The sequence below is a fragment of the Pristiophorus japonicus genome, chromosome 17 (genome assembly GCF_044704955.1).
Source record: "Pristiophorus japonicus isolate sPriJap1 chromosome 17, sPriJap1.hap1, whole genome shotgun sequence".
In the NCBI taxonomy this organism is placed as follows: domain Eukaryota; kingdom Metazoa; phylum Chordata; class Chondrichthyes; family Pristiophoridae; genus Pristiophorus; species Pristiophorus japonicus.
In genome coordinates this window covers 112,292,289-112,311,279 of record NC_091993.1, presented here as the reverse complement: position 1 = coordinate 112,311,279, position 18,991 = coordinate 112,292,289, and the positions used below count along the sequence as shown (strand labels likewise).

Genomic DNA, 18,991 nt, shown 5'->3' with positions numbered 1-18,991 from the left:
GCAACAGGCAGGAGTTGCGGTGCGGGGGGAGCCGTCAGGAGTGGGGGGGTGGGGGGGGGGGAGAACCGGCAGGAGTTTGGGGGGTTGGGCGGGAACCGGCAGAAGTTTGGGGGGTTGGGCGATAACTGGTAGGAGTTGGGGTGCGGGGGGTTTGGAGAGAGGCGGCAGGAATTGGGCGAGGGGTTAACAGGCGGGAGTTGGGGTGCGGAGGGAGCCGTCAGGAGTTTGGGGGGAGGGGAGAGCCAGCAGGAGTGGGGGGCGGGGGGGGGAGGGGGCTGTGGAGGCAACCTGCAGGGGTTGTTGGGGCTTCAGGTTATTAGGGACTAGCAGGTCTGTTCCATTTGTCCTGTTCAGGATTGAGACAATCAGGCCCTGGGTTGTTTAGCTGAGAGGTGAGGGAGAGACGTTCTCTGTACCCTGATATTCTGCGAAAGTTGCAAACTCTCCATCTTCTTGGGCATCTGATTCATTCAGTGCCGATGTAAACTTGGCAGGCTGTAATTTTCACCTCCTGCCAGTGGTGGCGATGTAACATCGCAGTTGCATGTCGCTTGGCCTGTGCTGCAGAGAAACTCCCGTGCTCCAAACAACTCTCTGCTTCTCAAATTCCCATAGATTTTGATATTTAACTATAAATAACAAACTCAAAGTGTCATCATCATAGGCAGTCCCTCAGAATCGAGGAAGACTTGCTTTCACTCTAACAATGAGTCCTTGGGTGGCTGAACAGTCTAATACGAGAGGCACAGTCCCTGTCACAGGTGGGACAGATAATCGTTGCGGGAAGGGGTGGGTGGGACTGGTTTGCCGCACGCTCCTTCCGCTGCCTGCGCTTGATTTCTGCATGCTCTTGGTGACAAGACTCGAGGTGCTCAGCGCCCTCCCGGATGCACCTCCTCCACTTAGGGTGATCTTTGGCCAGGGACTCGCAGGTGTTGGTGGGGTGTTTTACTTTTATCAGGGAGGCTTTGAGAGTGTCCTTGTAACGTTTCTTCTGCCCACCTTTGACTTGTTTGCCGTGAAGGAGTTCCGAGTAGAGCGCTTGCTTTGGGACTCTCTTATCTGGCAATGTGAACAATGTGGGCTGCCCAACGGAGCTGGCCGAATGTGGTCAGTGCTTCAATGCTGGGGATGTTGGCCTGGTCGAGGACGCTAACGTTGGTGCGTCTGTCCTCCCAGGGGATTTGCAGGATCTTATGGAGACATCGTTATACTCGGTGTGTAAAAACAAGACTTAAAATGGGGACTGAATTACATCTGAACACCGAGGTCCATTAACCGCAACCTCTAACCCCTCTTCACCTGAAGACCACATGTGACCATGACTCCCTGTCAGCAAAGGTGTAGGAGGTTGACAAGTCATATATTACTTCCTATATGTTTTTCACTTAACAACAGCAAGAAAAACTTTCATTTATATAATGCCTTTAATATATTAAAATGTGCTGAGCAATGCTCCCTGTGAGCTGTGCTTTGTCCTGTGTGGCTTGTCTCTTTTAGTGTGCGGTCCCTTTAAATTTTAGCGCATGCACACTATTTACAATGTAAATGCAATGTGCGGCCATGCATGCTCACGCCTTAGTGGGAATATAACATTAGAACATAAGAATTAGGAGCAGAAGTAGGCCATTCGGCCCCTCGAGCCTGCTCCGCCATTCAATGAGATCATGGCTGATCTTCCACCTCAACTTCGCTTTCCTGCACTATCCCCATATCCCTTGATTCCCTTAATATCCAAAAATCTATCGATCTCCGTCTTGAACGTACTCAACGACTGAGCCTCCACTGCCCTCTGGGGTAGAGAATTCAAAAGATTCACCACCCTCTGAGTGAAGAAATTTCTCCTCTTCTCAGTCCTAAGTGGCTGATCCCTTCTTCTGAGACTATGATCCCTGGCTCTAGACTCCCCAGCCAGGGGAAACATCCTCTCTGCATCTACTCTCTCAAGCCCTGTAATAATTTTGTATGTTTCAATGAGATCACTTCTCATTCTTCTAAACTCCAGAGAATATAGATCTAGTCTACTCAGTCTCTGCTTATAGGACAATCCTTCCATCCCAGGAATCAGTCTGGTGAACCTCCGTTGCACTCCCTCCACAGCAAGTATATCCTTCCTTAGATAAGGAGACCAAAACTGTGCACAATACTCCAGGTGCAGTCTCACCAGGACCCTATATAATTGCAGTAAGACGTCTTTACTCATACTCAAATCCTCTTGTAATAAAGGCCATCGTACCATTTGCTTTCTTAATTGTTTACTGCATCTGCATGTTAACTGTGATTTGTTTACAAGGATACCCAGGTCCCTCTGGACACCAATATTTCCCAATCGCTCATAATTTTCTATTTTCCTACCAAGGTGGATAACCTCCCATTTCTCCACACTATATTCCATTTCCCATGTTCTTGCCCACTCACTTAGCCTGTCTATATCCTATTGGAGCCTCTTCGCATCCTGCTCACAACTTACATTCCCAACAAGCTTTGTATCATCAGCAAACTTGGATATATTTCATTTGATCCCCTCATCCAAATGATTGATATTGGTCCCTACGATGCTTTGCAGATAAGCGATTATTAAACATCATTTGACACTGAGCCGCATAAGGAGATATTGGGACAGGCGTACAAAAGCTTGGTTAAAGAGGTAGATTTTACAGAGTAGAGCAGCTTACTCCTACAGTAAAGTAGTGAGGGAACAGCAATAATCATGGGTGATTTTAAGCTCCATATTGATTGGACAAATCAAATTGGTCAGGATAGTCTTGAGGAGGAGTTTATAGAGTGCATAAGGGATGGGTTCCTTGAACAGTATATAACGGAACCAACTCGGGGGCAGGCTATCTTAGATCTGGTCCTGTGTAATGACACAGGATAATAAACAATCTCCCTTGTAGTAAAGGATCCCCTCGGAATGAGTGATCATAGCATAATTGAGTTTCAAATTCAGATGGAGGGTGAGAAAGTTGGATCTCTAACCAGCGTACTAAGCTTAAATAAAGGAGACTATGAGGGTATGAGGGCAGAGTTGGCTAAAGTGGACTAGGAAAATAAATTAAAGTGTAGGACGGTTGATGAACAGTGATGTACATTTAAGGAGATATTTCACAACTCAAGAAAAATATATTCCAGTGAAGAGGAAAGGGCGTAAGAGAAAAGATAGCCATCCATGGCTAACTAAAGAAATAAAGGACGGTATCCAATTAAAAACAAGCATACAATGTGGCCAAAACTAGTGAGAGGACAGAAGATTGGGAAGCGTTTAAAAGCCAACAAAGAATGACTAAAAAAATGATTAGAAGAAGGAAGATAGACTATGAAAGTAAACTAGCACAAAATATAAAAACAGATAGCAAGAGTTTCTATAGGTATATAAAAAGGAAAAGAGTGGCTAAAGTAAATGTTAATGTTGGTCCCTTAGAGGACGAGACCGGGGAATTAGTATGGAGATGGCAGAAACTCTGAACAAATATTTTATATCAGTCTTTACGATAGAGGACAGTAACAATATTCCAACAGTGGATAGTCAATTGGGCTATAGGGGGGAGGAGCTTATCACAATCACTAAGGAGGTGGTACTCAGTAAGATAATGGGACTAAAGGCAGATAAATCCCCTGGACCTGATGGTTTGCATCCTAGGGTCTTGAGAAGTAGCGGCAGGGATTGTGGATGCATTGGTTGTAATTTACCAAAATTCCCTGGATTCTGGGGAGGTCCCAGCAGATTGGAAAACTGAAAATGTGACACCCCTATTTAAAAAAGGAGGCAGACAAAAAGCAGGAAACTATAGATCAGTTAGCCTGACATCTATGGTTGGGAAAATGTTGCAGTCCATTATTAAAGAAGCAGTAGTAGGACATTTGGAAAAGCAAAATTCGGTCAGGCAGAGTCACAATGGATTTATGAAGGGGAAGTCATGTTTGACAAATTTGCTGGAATTCTCTGAAGATGTAGCGAACAGGGTGGATAAAGGGGAACCAGTCGATGTGGTGTATTTGTACTTCCAGAAGGCATTTGACAAGGTGCCACATAAAAGGTTACTGCACAAGATAAAAGTTCACTGGGTTGGGGGTAATATAATTAGCATGGATAGAGGATTGGCTAACGAATAGAAAACAAAGAGTCAGGATAAATGGTTCATTCTCTGGTTGGCAACCAGTAACTAGTGGGGTGCCGCAAGGATCAGTGTAGGGACCCCAACTATTTACAATCTATATTAACGACTTGGAAGAAGGGACTGAGTGTAAGACTGAGTGTAAGGTAGCCGAGTTTGCTGATGATACAAAGATGGGAGGAAAAGCAATGTGTGAGGAGGACACAAAAAATCTGCAAAAGGACATCGACAGGCTAAGTGAGTGGGCAAAAATTTGGCAGATGAAATATAATGTTGGAAAGTGCGAAGTCATGCACTTTGGCAGAACAAATCAAAGAGCAAGTTATTATTTAAATGGAGAAAAATTGCAAAGTGCTGCAGTACAGCAGGACCTGGGGGTACTTGTGCATGAAACACAAAAGGATAGTATGCAGGTACAGCAAGTGATCAGGAAGGCCAATGGAATCTTGGCCTTTATTGCAAAGGGGATGGATAAAAGCAGGGACGTCTTGCTACAGCTATACAGGGTATTGGTGAGGCCACACTTGGAATACTGCATGCAGTTTTGGTTTCCATATTTACGAAAGGATATACTTGCTTTGGAGGCAGTTCAGAGAAGGTTCACTAGGTTGATTCCGGAGATGAGGGGGTTGACTTATGAGGAAAGGTTGAGTAGGTTTGGCCTCTACTCATTAGAATTCAGAAGAATGAGAGGTGATCTTATCGAAATGTATAAGATTATGAGGGGGCTTGACAAGGTGAATGCAGAGAGAATGTTTCCACTGATGGGGGAGACTAGAACTAGAGGGCATAATCTTAGAATAAGGGGCTGCCCATTTAAAACTGAGATGAGAAGAAATTTCTTCTGAGGGTTGTAAATCAGTGGAATTTGCTGCCTCAGAGAGCTGTGGAGGCTGGGACATTGAATAAATTTAAGACAGAAATAGACAGTTTCGTAAACGATAATGGGATAAGGGTTACGGGGAATGGGCAGGGAAGTGGAGCTGAGTCCATGATCGGATCAGCCATGATCTTATTGAATTGCGGAGCAGGCTCGAGGGGCTGTATGGCCTACTCCTGTTCCTATTTCTTATGTTCTTACTTCAAGCAACACATTCCCTGTCATGCTTTACCCACCACATTTTGTAAGGGTTACGGGGAATGGGCAGGGAAGTGGAGCTGAGTCCATGATCGGATCAGCCATGATCTTATTGAATTGCGGAGCAGGCTCGAGGGGCTGTATGGCCTACTCCTGTTCCTATTTCTTATGTTCTTACTTCAAGCAACACATTCCCTGTCATGCTTTACCCACCACATTTTGTTGATCACCCCATTGTTAGAAAACATCATAATATAAGAAATAGGAGCAGTAGGCCATTCAGCCCCTCGAGCCTGCTCTGCCATTCAATAAGATCATGGCTGATCTTATCATGGGCTCAGCTCCACTTCCCTGCCCGCTCCGCCATAACCCTTGATTCCCTTATCATTCAAAAATTTGTCTATCTCCACCTTAAATATATTCAATGACCCAGCCTCCACAGTTCTCGAGTAGAGAATTCCAATGATTCAGAGAGAAGACATTCCTCATCTCCATTTTAAATGGGCGACCCCTTATTGTGAAAAAATGTCCCCGAGCTCTAGATTCCCCCACGAGGCGAAACATCCTCTCAGCATCTACACTGTTAAGCTCTTTCAACATTGTAGCCACCAACTCACCATGAGCAGTGCCATGGGTGATCGCCGAGCATAAATATGAAAGTTAGACTGTTCAGTTGAACAAAAGTTTGAAAAAGCAGCATTAAAAAAATAATGTAATTTTTCAAAAATTCTAAGCAGAATCAGATTTCTCTGAAGAACGAGATGTGTCGTCGTCTCCTTTGTTTGATCTGTGTCGTCTTATCTTCCTTCCTCAGGTGTCGGCGGCAACCTCGTGGCGGTGCAGGCCAGTAGAATTTCTACCTACCTCCACCTCTCCATTATGCCTGGTGCGGCGCCGGAAAACATGCACAAGACCTGCCCGAGCCCCTGTCGCACTTTCTGTAGTTCAGGTGAGAACCCCTCCTTGCATGGTCAATAAGCAGAGCAATTACAATACCAGCTTTCGACCTCAAGTGATCCAAGGTTCATGACGCTGAGCTCAAGCTTTGTGTGTGGGGGAGGAATGTGTGTGTGTGTGGGGGGGGGGGGGGGGGGGGGGGAGGGAGGGAGGGGGTGTGTGTGTGTGTGGGGTGGGGGGGGAGGGTGTGTGTGTGTGGGGGTGGGGGGGGGAGGGTGTGTGTGTGTGTGTGTGTGGGGGGGGGAGGGTGTGTGTGTGTGTGGGGGGGGGGGAGGGTGTGTGTGTGTGGGGGGGGAGGGTGGTGTGTGTGGGGGGGGGAGGGTGTGTGTGGTGGGGGGGGGAGGGTGTGTGTGTGGGGGGGGGGAGGGGTGTGTGTGTGTGGGGGTGGGGGGGGAGGGTGTGTGTGTGTGGGGGTGGGGGGGGAGGGTGTGTGTGTGTGGGGGTGGGGGGGAGGGTGTGTGTGTGTGTGGGGGGGGGAGGTGTGTGTGTGTTGGGGGTGGGGGGAGGGTGTGTGTGTGTGTGTGTGTGGGGGGGGGAGGGTGTGTGTGTGTGTGGGGGGGGGGAGGGTGTGTGTGTGTGTGGGGGGGGGAGGGTGTGTGTGTGTGTGGGGGGGAGGGTGTGTGTGTGTGTGGGGGGGGGGAGGGTGTGTGTGTGGGGGGGGGGAGGGTGTGTGTGTGTGTGTGGGGGGGGGGGGGAGGGTGTGTGTGTGTGTGTGTGTGTGGGGGGGGGGGGGAGGGTGTGTGTGTGGGGGGGGGGTGGGGGGGGGGGGAAGGGTGTGTGTGTGGGGGGGGGGGGAAGGGTGTGTGTGGGGGGGGGGGAAGGGTGTGTGTGGGGGGGGGAGGGTGTGTGTGTGGTGGGGGGGGAGGGTGTGTGTGTGGGGGGGGGGTGTGTGTGTGGGGGGGGGGGGGGTGTGTGTGTGGGGGGGGGGGGGGAGGGTGTGTGTGGGGGGGGGGGAGGGTGTGTGGGGGGGGGGGGGGGGGTGGGGGGGGGGGGGGGGAGGGGTGTGTGGGGGGGGGGGGGGGGGGGGGGGGGGGGGGGGGGGGGGTGTGTGGGGGGGGGAGGGTGTGTGTGTGGGGGGGGGGGAGGGTGTGTGTGTGTGGGGGGGAGGGTGTGTGTGTGTGGGGGGGGGGGGGAGGGTGTGTGTGTGTGGGGGGGGGGGGAGGGTGTGTGTGTGTGTGGGGGGGGGGAGTGTGTGTGTGTGGGGGGGGGGGAGTGTGTGTGTGTGGGGGGGGGGAGTGTGTGTGTGTGGGGGGGGAGTGTGTGTGTGTGTGGGGGGGGGTGGGTGTGTGTGGGGGGGGGAGGGGGTGTGTGTGGGGGGGGGAGGGGGTGTGTGTGGGGGGGGGAGGGGGTGTGTGTGGGGGGGGGGAGGGTGTGTGTGTGGGGGGGGGGAGGGGGTGTGTGTTGGGGGGGGGGGGGAGGGTGTGTGTGTGGGGGGGAGGGTGTGTGTGTGGGGGGGAGGGTGTGTGTGTGGGGGGGAGGGTGTGTGTGTGGGGGGGAGGGTGTGTGTGTGGGCGGGGGTGTGTGTGTGTGGGGGGGTGTGTGTGTGTGTGGCGGGGGTGTGTGTGTGGCGGGGGAGGGGGTGTGTGTGTGTTGGGGGCGGGGTAGGGGGATGGGTGTGTCTGTGCATGTGTGAGTTTGTGCGTTCTTTGAGAAGCCCAGGTGAAGGGCCAAGGTCCTTGCAAAGGACATCACTAAAGAAAGAAAGACTTGGTTTTATATAGCGCCTTTCACGACCACTGGACGTCTCTAATCGCTTTACAGCCAATGAAGTACTTTTGGAGTGTAGTCACTGTTATAATGTAATGTAGGAAACGTGGATCCAATTTGCACACAGCAAGCAGCAATGTGATGATGATCAGATAATCTGAGAGTTGTTTTTGTTATGTTGATTGAGAGATAAATATTGGCCAGGACACCGGGGATAACTCCCCTGCTCCTCTTCGCAATAGTGCCATGGGATCTTTTACGTCCACTTGAGAGGGCAGACGGAGTCTCGATTTAACATCTCATCTGAAAGACGGCACCTCCGACAGTGCAGCACTCCCCCAGCACTGCACTGGAGTGTCAGCCTGGATTATTTTTTTGTGCTCGAGCTGGAGTGGGACTGGAACCCACAACCTTCTGACTCAGAGTCGAGCGTGCCAAGCTGACACTAAAGTTGAAATCTTTAGGAAATAAAATTAGATGTTGTCGAGCTCGGGTTTTATTTGTCTGTCGGTGAACGAGAGGAAAGAGTTGCCACAGTTTTGAGAAGGAGATGTAATAAAGGGTCTTGGTTGCAACACAATGATGATGAAAATGCAGTCCATTATACCAATGAGGAACGAGTAAGCAGAATAAAACTGACCTGTCAAGTGGGTCATTTTTATTTTCACTAAAGCAACAAGTACCACAAAAGTGAAGCTAATTGCTCAAGTAATGTCTCAGTGAGTTTCTCTCTACCATTTTGTCGTCTTTACTAAGGAGAGAGGATGTGTAGAATATCAGCACTAAGGAGCACCCTGGGAAACCTCCATTTTCTGGTGAATAAACTCCTGGCTTCTCCTCATGTATACAATCAGCAAATTGCCTTATGGAGAATGTGTGACTATAAACCACCACATCCTGTCATTCAATGGTGCAGCTCATTACAGTTCTGCACCTCCCTTCTGAGACGGATGGTTGGTAAGGAACTCACTTGCTATAAAATGTGCAGAACTAATTAAGTATTCATTTTTAGGAGTGATGAATTTGGAGAGCTTGATTGTTTTTAGGAAGTGGTGGCCTCACAGCTGAGCTGTCGAGCACAATGGTCTGCAACTTATTTTCAACAATTGGCTGTGGAGAACCCAGCTTGCATTATTTAATTTTACCAGAAGGGGGCACCATTCCCTTTCCCTTCCCACATTGTTTCCTGGGCAATGCTAGATCAATGCTTATCTTGTCTCTGCTGTCGTTCTGCATTTTTGTGCAGAATTTTGGCAACTATGTGAAGCAGACTATTTTGATACTTTCCTTGTTCAAAATACCACTTAACAGCATTCCAAGTTTTTGACAAATCAAATAAAACTATGTGTAATGTTGACTACTAGAGGCATTGGGTGGAAGCTTAAGATCTGCAGCAGTGGACTTGGTGAACTGTGACTTTATTATACGAGAACCAATTAAGGGCAGCAAGTACGACTTCAACTTCCATTCACTCCGCTAGCCTAACCAGAAGTCAGATTTGTCTAAGGAATATATATTTGTAATCGATAGTAGACTGTTCTTTTAGAAGTGTGGTAGTGTCTATAGATAGCCTCCTGTGCTGCTTTCCTGCACTGTTTATAGTCACTCACCAAAGACATTTGAGAACTAAGAATTATAAATTATCTGTCGATTTAATTAAACGTTGTATCTAGTGCCCGACTATCGCGTAGCATCTTGAAGGCATTACACCTTTAGCAGTGTCACGCTTCAGTGTCACAAGTGACTAGTGATTGGCTGAACTGAGAGATTATCTGTTAAATTACCAACCAAATATGCAGAAGAGAAAACTTCCATTTATATAGCGCCGTTCACGACCTCAGGACAGCCCAAAGGCCTTTACAGCCAATGAAGTACTTTTGAAGTGTAGTCACTGTTGTACTGTAGGAAAAGGTGGTGGGCCATTTGCGCACAGCAAGTTCCCACAAACAGCAATGAGATACTGACCAGATAATCAGTTTTTTAGTGATGTCGGTTGAGGGACAAACATTGGCCAGGACATTGGGGAGAATTCTTCTTAGAAATAGTGCCATGGGATCTTTTATGTCCACCTGAGAGAGGAAACGGTTTAACATCTTATTCGAAAGACAGCACCGGCAACAGTGCAGCACTCCCTCAGTACTACACTGTGAGTGTTGGCCTAGATTTTTGTGCTCAAGTCTCTGGAGTGGGACAAGAACATAAGAAAGAGGAGCAGGAGTAGGCCATAAGGCCCCTTGAGCCTGCTCCTCCATTCAATAAGATCATAGCTGATCTGATTTTGGCTTCAACTCCTTTCCTGCCTGTTCCCCATAACCATTGACTCTCATAGTTCTAGAATCTGTCTCTTCAGCCTTGAATATATTCAATGACTCAGCCTCCACAACTCTCTGGGGTAGAGAATTCCAAAGATTCACGGCCCTCTGAGAAAATAAATTCCTCCTCACCTCCATCTTAAATCGGCGATCTCTTCTTCTGAGACTGTGCCCCCTAGTTCTAGATTCCCCCACGAGAGGAAGCAAGTTTTCTGCATCTACCCTGTCGAGCCCCCTCAGAATCTTATACATTTCAATCTGATCACCTCTCATTCTTCTAAACTCCAATGAGTACAGGCCCAACCTGTTCAACCTTTCCTGACAAGACAACCTCTTCATCCCAGAAATCAACTCTGAACTGCCTCCAATGCAAGTACATCCCTCCTTCAATAAGGAGACCAAAACGGTATGCAGTACTCTGTGTGGTCCCACTCACTTTACCTGACTATATCTCTTTGCAGACTCTGTGTCCTCCTCGCAACTTGCTTTCCCACCTACCTTTGTATCGTCAGCAAATTTGGCTACTATATACTCTGTCCCTTCATCCAAGTTATTAATACAGATTGTAAATAGTTGCAACTTGAACCCACAACCTTCTGACTCGGAGGTAAGAATGCTACCCACTGAGCCAAGACTGATCCTTAAAATATGCAGTTGGCTAAGGTTGGACAAATAAAAATTAAAAATAAGTTCAGTTCAGTTGATGACTGACTACCAATAAGGAATGAATAAGCGGAAGAAAATGGAGGAATCAAATTGGTCAGGTTTTCTTTTCAGAGCCCTTTTTCACTGAACAGCACGTACCACAAAACCGACCAAATTGCTCAACATTTCCTCAGTGTTTTGGTCTGCCAATTTTCCTCTTCTGACACGAGTATGTATCATTAACTACACCTCAATTACACAGCACTAAAAGATATATATCTCAACTAGCCCATAAAATTGCTGATGTATATTAAAATTGCCCTGAGACATTTTTCTCTGCTATCCCTGCCCTCTATCTGGAGTTTGAGTTAGAAATTTCACCTTTTGTTTTGCTGCTGAAAATTCCAGATACTGTTGGTAAATTTATTGTGTGTGTGAATCATGGGATTTGTATTTACTTGTATTCCTGTGGAACTACAATACTCAGAGTGCACTGTGTCAAGCCAGAGACGCAACGTTTAAATGAAAACAAATATTGCATTTATAAGAACATAAGAAATAGGAGCAGGAGTAGGCCATACGGCCCCTCGAGCCTGCTCCGCCATTCAATAAGATCATGGCTGATCTGATCATGGACTCAGCTCCACTTCCCTGCCCGCTCCCCATAACCCCTTATTCCTTTATCGGTTAAGAAACTGTTTGTTTATTTCTGTCTTAAATTTATTCAGTGTCCCAGCTTCCACAGCTCTCTGAGGCAGCAAATCCCACAGATTTGCAACCTTCTGAGAGAAGAAATTTCTCCTCATCTGTTTTAAATGGGCGGCCCCTTATTCTAAGACCATGCCCTCTAGTTCTAGTCTTCCCCCATCAGTGGAAACATCCTCTCTGCATCCACCTTGTCAAGCCCCCTCATAATCTTATACGTTTCGATAAGATCACCTCTCGTTCTTCTGAATTCCAATGAGCAGAGGCCCAACCTACTCAACATTTCCTCATAAGTCAACCCCCTCATCTCTGGAATCAACCTAGTGAACCTTCTCTGAACTGTCTCCAAAGCAAATATATCCTTCCTTAAATATGGAGACCAAAACTGCACGCAGTATTCCAGGTGTGGCCTCACCAATAACTTGTATAGCTGTAGTAAGACTTCCCTGCTTTTATACTCCATCCCCTTTGCAATAAAGGCCAAGATTCCATTGGCCTTCCTGATCACTTGCTGTACCTGCATACTATCCTTTTGTGTTTCATGCACAAGTACCCCCAGGTCCTACTGCATTGCAGCACTTTGCAATCTTTCTCCATTTAAATAATAATTTACTCCTTTGATTTTATTTCTGCCAAAGACCTCGCACTTTCCAACATTATCCTCCATCTGCCAAATTTTTGCCCACTAACTTAGCCTGTCTCTGGCCTTTTGAAGAGTTTTTGTGTCCTCCTCACAGATTGCTATCGCACCTTTCATGACATAAGAACATACAAAATAGCAGCAGGAGTAGGCCATACGGCCCTTCGAGCCTGCTCCGCCATTCAGTAAGATCCTGGCTGATCAACCTCAACTCCACTTTCCTGCTCGATCTCCATATCCCTTGATTCCCTTAGAGTTCAAAAATATATCTATCTCGGCCTTAAATATACTCAAAGACTCAACATCTACAGTTCTCTGGGGCAGAGAATTCCAAAGATTCACAACCCTCTGAGTGAAGAAATTCCTCCTCATCTCAGTCTTAAATGGCCTACTCGTTATACTAAGACTATGCCTCCTAGTTCTAGACACTACAGCCAGGGGAAACAACCTCTCAGCATCTACCCTGTCAGTCCTCTTCAGAATCTTGTATGTTTCAATGAAATCATCTCTCATTCTTCAGAGAGTATAGGCCCATTCTACACAATCTCTCATCATTGGACAGCCCGCTCATCCCAGGACTCAATCTTGTGAACCTTTGTTGCACCGCCTCTGAGGCAAGTATACCCTTCCTTAGATAAGAAGACAAAATCTGTGCACCTCCGGATGTCTAAAGCACTTTAGAGCCAATGAAGTACTTTAAGTGTAGTCAGTTGTATGTAGGAAATGTGGCCGCCAATTTGTGCACGGCAAACTCCCACAAATAGTAATGTGATAATTACGAGATAATCTTTTTTTTTTGTTATGTTGATTGAGGGATAAATATTGGCCAGAACACGGGGGATAACTCTCCTGCTCTTCTTCGAAATAGTGCCATGGAATCTTTTACATCCACCTGGTTTAACGTTTCATCCAAAAGACGACACCTCCAACAGTGCTGCACTCCCTCAGCACTGCACTAGCGTGTGAGTCTATATTTTTGAGCTCAAGTCTCTGCAGTGGGACTTGAACCCACAACCTCCTGATTCAGAGACGAGAGTGCTGCCCACTGAGTCACGACTAACACTGTACTTACAAATAGCTGAGGCGTACTGAAATATTTGAAAATGAAAACTGGGCAGATTCTATAACAGGCAGCCGATCCACAGGCCAATTTTACACCCGGGTGGTGAGCTGAAAATCTACCCCAATATCTTTTACAATTGTATAAATGACTTGTGTGTCGAGTGAGAAAGCCGGGAATGTTTTGAGGAGAGAAGAATGAACAAATAACATAGAAACATAGAAAATAGGTGCAGGAGTAGGCCATTCGTCCCTTCGAGCCTGCACCACCATTCAATATGATCATGGCTGATCATGCAACTTCAGTACCCCATTCCTGCTTTCTCTCCATACCCCTTGATCCCTTTAGCTGTAAGGGCCACATCTAACTCCTTTTTGAATATATCTAACGAACTGGCCTCAACAACTTTTTGTGGTAGAAAATTCCACGGGTTCACAATTCTCTGAGTGAAGAAGTTTCTCCTCATCTCAGTCCTAAATGGCTTACCCCTTATCCTTAGACTATGTCCCCTGGTTCTGGACTTCCCAAACATCGGGAACATTCTTCCTGCATCCAACCTGTCCAGTCCCGTCAGAATTTTATATGTTTCTATGAGATCCCCTCTCATTCTTCTAAATTCCAGTGAATATCAGCCTAGTCAATCCAGTCTTGCTTGAATAAATTTAAGTACTTCTTAAGAAATGAATTTAAAAATCTACTGTGGGGAAATAGAGCAAAAGTATTTATTATAATGTGAATAACTAACTGGAAATTAGAGTTTTTTTTGGAGGGGGGAACACAATTACTTGCAACTTAAGCAAGTTGTGTGTGGTGGTGGGTAGATACTATTACAGATATATTTTAACCCTGTGGGCTGGATTTTTGGCTTTGCTCATTCTGGGGCGGTAACTGCAGCGGGGCTTTGCACACCTCTTTTAGGGCACTAGGCCGGCTGAGCATGCGAAAATCCCAAGCTAAACAGCCGGCCTCAGAGCGCTCTAAGAGGCCTGGGGGGGACAAAAAAAAACCTGGTAAAGAAACGCCAAAAACATTCCCAATAAATAACTCTGGCCACCACAATACAAATCGCGAAAAAAAAAAAAGCCTGAGGTCGCCGTTACTTGCCTCACGGGTGGTCCCAGCACAGCGCTCTATGGAGCGCTACAGATCAGGTTGGAGACAAAAATTGAGCCGGTGTCACCAGCAGGGGGCGTTGCACACCGGCTCGCCTCTTCCGGGCGGTAATGCTCCGCGCCCCACCGAAACCGGCCCTGAAAATCCCGGCGGTACGCTGGAAGCTGGCTGCCGCCATTGCCGCACCTCCAGGGCTCCATCATCGGCGGTCCCTCGAAACGAGGATGACTTGCTTCCACACCAAAAAAAAAGGATGAGTTCACAGGTGTTTCGAATGAAGGGCCCGAACTACATCTTGAAGGGTGGAAGATGCCTGTGCATGGATTTTTTTAACGTGGGGTGGCCGTTGCATACCAGCCACCACACGGGCTTGACAGAGCTAGGTCTTGGTCCAGTGGCAAGGATTACCCAAGACGACTGGAGACCAGCTCTGCTGCACAGACCTAGTGCGCGCACACATCAGCGTAGGCTGGTCCGTGCCGCCCCTGGGCCCCTGGCCCCGAACTCGCGTCTCCCCTGGGCCCCGATCACATCCCTCCACAGTCTCTCACCGCTCCTTCGCCCCGACCTCGCCGCTCCTGCTGTATCTGCCCACGCTCCAATCGCCAAACTGGACCTTAATAACGTCACGCTTCACTGCCGTCGCCCTCCTGCAGCAGCTGGAGTAGTATGCCTCCTGGGCTGCTCACCTCTGCTCCTTTTATGACCCCGACCTGCTGCTGGTGTTCTCACACAGGTCGGGGCCTCCACGCTGAGACCGCAAGAGACAGACAGCAACAAGCCAAAAATCCAGCCCAGTACTGTAACTTTCAACGTCCGTAAAGGATGTAACGCTTTTACCGCGAGACAGTAGTGATAGATCCCAGTGATTGGCAAGCTACTGGAGTATTTAAGCTGTAGCAGAACAACAGTAATCTTCAGAGACGGCACTTCCATCCTCGACTACCATAAGCGAGCCCATGGAAGATCTATTAGTCTTTTGTAAAAATAACCGATGCTGTGGTTTTAAGCATGTAACCTCATGTTCTGGTTCAAATGATGTGAAGAGTTGTAGTGTTTTTGTGGTTCATGTCTAGACATGCTAATATTTTATATGCTAAGCTCATCGTTTGTTCTTAGATTTTTTTTTTTCACATCGAAGTAATGGTGTTGGAATGTTTCACCACTCATTTAAGCCCAGTTTACATCAAGGGCTCCTAAGTTGAAAATAGCACGTGTAAGAGGTGAAGTAAAATCGCTCGGCGCTGCATTCTCTGCAGCGCTAGTGACCTTTCTCTCACCGGCCACCCTTGTGAATCAGACTGACATTTGGTGCTGAACAGTCGCTAATTCAGTTCTGTGGTCTTGTGCTTCATTGGAATCATCCAAATTAATTTCAATTCCAGCCACAAGAAACTCATCAGGAAATCTGGTTTAAGAACTCAAAGGTTAAAGATAGTGTTCTCTGTCCCTGTGTCATCCAAGTCCTTTTCAACTGAAGTCGGTGTAAAATTTTGTCTGATAACGCTTCTATGAAGCGCCTTGGAATGCTTTAAAGGCGCTATATAATTCCAAATTATAGTTGTTGAAAATGCTTAAAAAGCATTTTGAATCCATTTATCATAATATAAGCATTAGGAGCAGGAGTAGGCCATTCTGCCCCTCGAGTCTGCTCAGCATTCAATAAGATCATGGCTGATCTTCAACCTCAACTCCACTTTCCTGCACTGTCTCCATATCCCTTCATACCCTTAATATCCAAAAATCTATCGATCTCTGTCTTGAAAATCAAAGTCTCAAAGACTGAGCCTCCACAGCCCTCTGGGGTAAAGAATTCCAAATATTCACCACCCACTGAGTGAAAACTGTTCTCCTCATCTCAGTCCTAAATGGCCGACCCCTTATTCTGAGACTATGACCCCTGGTTCTAGACTCCCCAGCCAGGGGAAACATCCTCCCTGCATCTACCCTGTCAAGCCCTGTAAGAATTTTGTATGTTTCAATGAGATCACCTCTTATTCTTCTAAACTCGAGGGAAGATCTTGGAAGGTAGATAACGTACTTGGTGGAATAGAAAAGGTTAATTCTAAGCACAATTTCAATTCAAAATCACAACTGTAGAACAAGAGGGCATAAATACAAACTGGAAAAAGACAAGTTCAGGACTTATCTGGAATCATAGAACAAGACACCACACAATGAGGCCATTCAGCCCATCGAGTTTGCGCTGGCTCTTTCAAAGAGCAATCCAGTTGGTTCTTTTACCAATCACCTTACTCTGTGCCCTCTGATTGCCCCTTCAGCCACTGGAAACTGTTTCTCTCTATTTACCCTTCAAGATTTTAAATGCCTCTATCACATCTTCTCATAGCCTTCCCTGCTCAGGTAGCACTTCTTTAGACAGAATGATTAATAGCTGGAATCATCGCCTGGGTTACGAAATGGAATGAAAGCCTCAGTCATTCAAGAGGAAGTTAGATGGTGTGATGGGAGGATGTAAGTTTCTTTGGAAGGATGAGCTGAATGGTCTCCTTTATCCGTGCTCATTTTTGTGATCTTTATGACCCCTGGAGTTGCATTTGCTTTTTCACTCCAGAATTACAAACTCATGTATTTCATCATGTACGGTGCCTGTGATGAAAACATTATGTGTTTTTTTTTTCTTTTGCAGATTTGAATTCGAGATCATCTCGAGTCTTGTTCCTTCTGGTTGTCCCTGGACACCTAGTCTTTCTGTACACCATTAACTCCATGCAAGGGGGACACACTACCCTTACACCAATATTTATAGCATTCTACATGATGGCCGCTTTACTCCAAGTATGTTCCTTTTTCTTTAACGTTGAAAATCCTTTAGTGTTTTATTGATTGGGGACTTTGGCAAAGTCCTGCTTTGGAATGTTACTGTTATGTAGTGCCTTTTCTGACCACGGGATGTCCCAAAGCGCTTTACAGCCAATGAAGTGCATTTGGAATGTAGTCACTGTTGTAATGTAGCAAACATGACAGCTAATTTGCGCACAGCAAGCTCCCATAAACAGCAATGTGATAATGACCAGATAATCAAAAAAAAAACAGATTATCTGGTCATTATCACACTGCTGCTTGTGGGAGCTTACTTATGCGCAAATTGGATGCCACGTTTCCTACATTACAACAGTGACTACATTCCAAATGCACTTCATTGGCTATAATGCGCTTTGAGACGTCCGGTGGTTGGAAAAGGTGCTATATAAATCTAAGTCTGTCTGTCTTATTCTAAACGGCCCCAGGAACTATTAAAAGCCAGACCTGGTGGTGACCCAGCTGTGAGCTACTAAACGTTGGGATGTGGGTTGTGTCATTTGATTCCACGTTTAAGGGTTCCCAGCTTTAGTCAGGCTGTTTGTGCAAGGTGGAAATAAAGGCAAAGAGTTTCATCAGAGACAGGAGTCCACCTGAGGCGCATTCTGGGACCTTTTAGCATCCAGTGCCACCTGTTTACTCTCTTAGTGCATGGTATTGCAAGACCTAAAGAGAGAGACCAACATAATATTCAATAAAGTTATAGCAGATCATTGGAGAGGGTGGGGGAGAGAAGGAAAGAAAGAGAACTAATATAGTAAAACCTGTAAAAACTGAAAACCTCAGTGGAAACTGTGGTTAAAAATGATAGATCTGGGCTTGGAAATAGACTCCTTGTCAGCCTTCTCAAAGAATGGCACATATATGGGGAGACCAGACCAGGGGCAAAATAAAGTGCTTTACAGAGGAACAGTGGGTGGGAAGCGAAGGGATTATTGATAGAATATGCTTTTTGATAAAGGGATTGATAATTGAGCCTATTTTATGGTTAATGTAGCGCTTTTTGGAAAAATTAGAATCTGTAATTCAGGTGAGCAAATGTTACAGGAATTACAACTCTGTCGTTACTAGATGTCTAACACAATAAAATGACTAACATGTAGCATGCAACAAGCCGGTCACTGGACATTGATTTATACTCTTAAAGACTTCCTTTAATTTCTGAATCCAGGAGTTAGCAAGGTTCCCAATTTAAAAATTAAAGCTTGTGTGGCCAACATTTATCCCTCCACCAAAACCACTAAGAAACAGATTTTCTGGTCATATACCTTAATTGCTATTTGCGGGACCTCACGGTGTGCTAATTCACTGCAGTGTTTCCCTACTTTATAACACTTCAAAAGTAACCCTCATTGGCTGTGAATCACTTTGGACATCCTGAGAACATGAATGTCATGATATAGAGAAAGTGTGGGGCCTATTAAAGACCATAAAGGAAATCTGTGTGTGGAGGCGGAAGATGTGGATAGGATTCTTAATGAATACTTTGCATCCGTTTTCACAAAAGAGAGGGGCGATGCAGACTTTGCAATGAAGGAGGAGGAGAGTGAAATATTAGATGAAATAAACATAGTGAGAGAGGAAGTATTAAGGGGCTTAGCAGCTTTGAAAGTGGATAAATCTCCAGGCCCGGATGAAATGTATCCCAGGCTGCTAAAAGAAGCAAAAGAGGAAATGGGACAGTCAGCATGGATTTGTCAAGGGATGGTCATGCCTGACTAACTTGATTGACCTTCCTGGTTACTTCCTCTCAAAATTCAATGAGGGCAGTGAGTATGATGTAGTGTATATGGATGTTAGCAAAGCTTTTGATAAGGTCCCACATGGCAGACTGGT

At 46.4% G+C, this 18,991-nt stretch overlaps 1 protein-coding gene across 1 annotated transcript in view; it reads left to right on the top strand.

The window, feature by feature from the left end:
- LOC139227932 (solute carrier family 41 member 1-like) overlaps positions 1-18,991 on the top strand; it is a 71,840-nt gene that overhangs the window by 46,347 nt on the left and 6,502 nt on the right. Inside the window, exons 9-10 of the mRNA XM_070859086.1 lie at positions 6,008-6,142; positions 16,983-17,131. Coding sequence (XP_070715187.1) covers positions 6,008-6,142; positions 16,983-17,131 — 284 coding nt within the window. The remainder of the gene's footprint in view (positions 1-6,007; positions 6,143-16,982; positions 17,132-18,991) is intronic.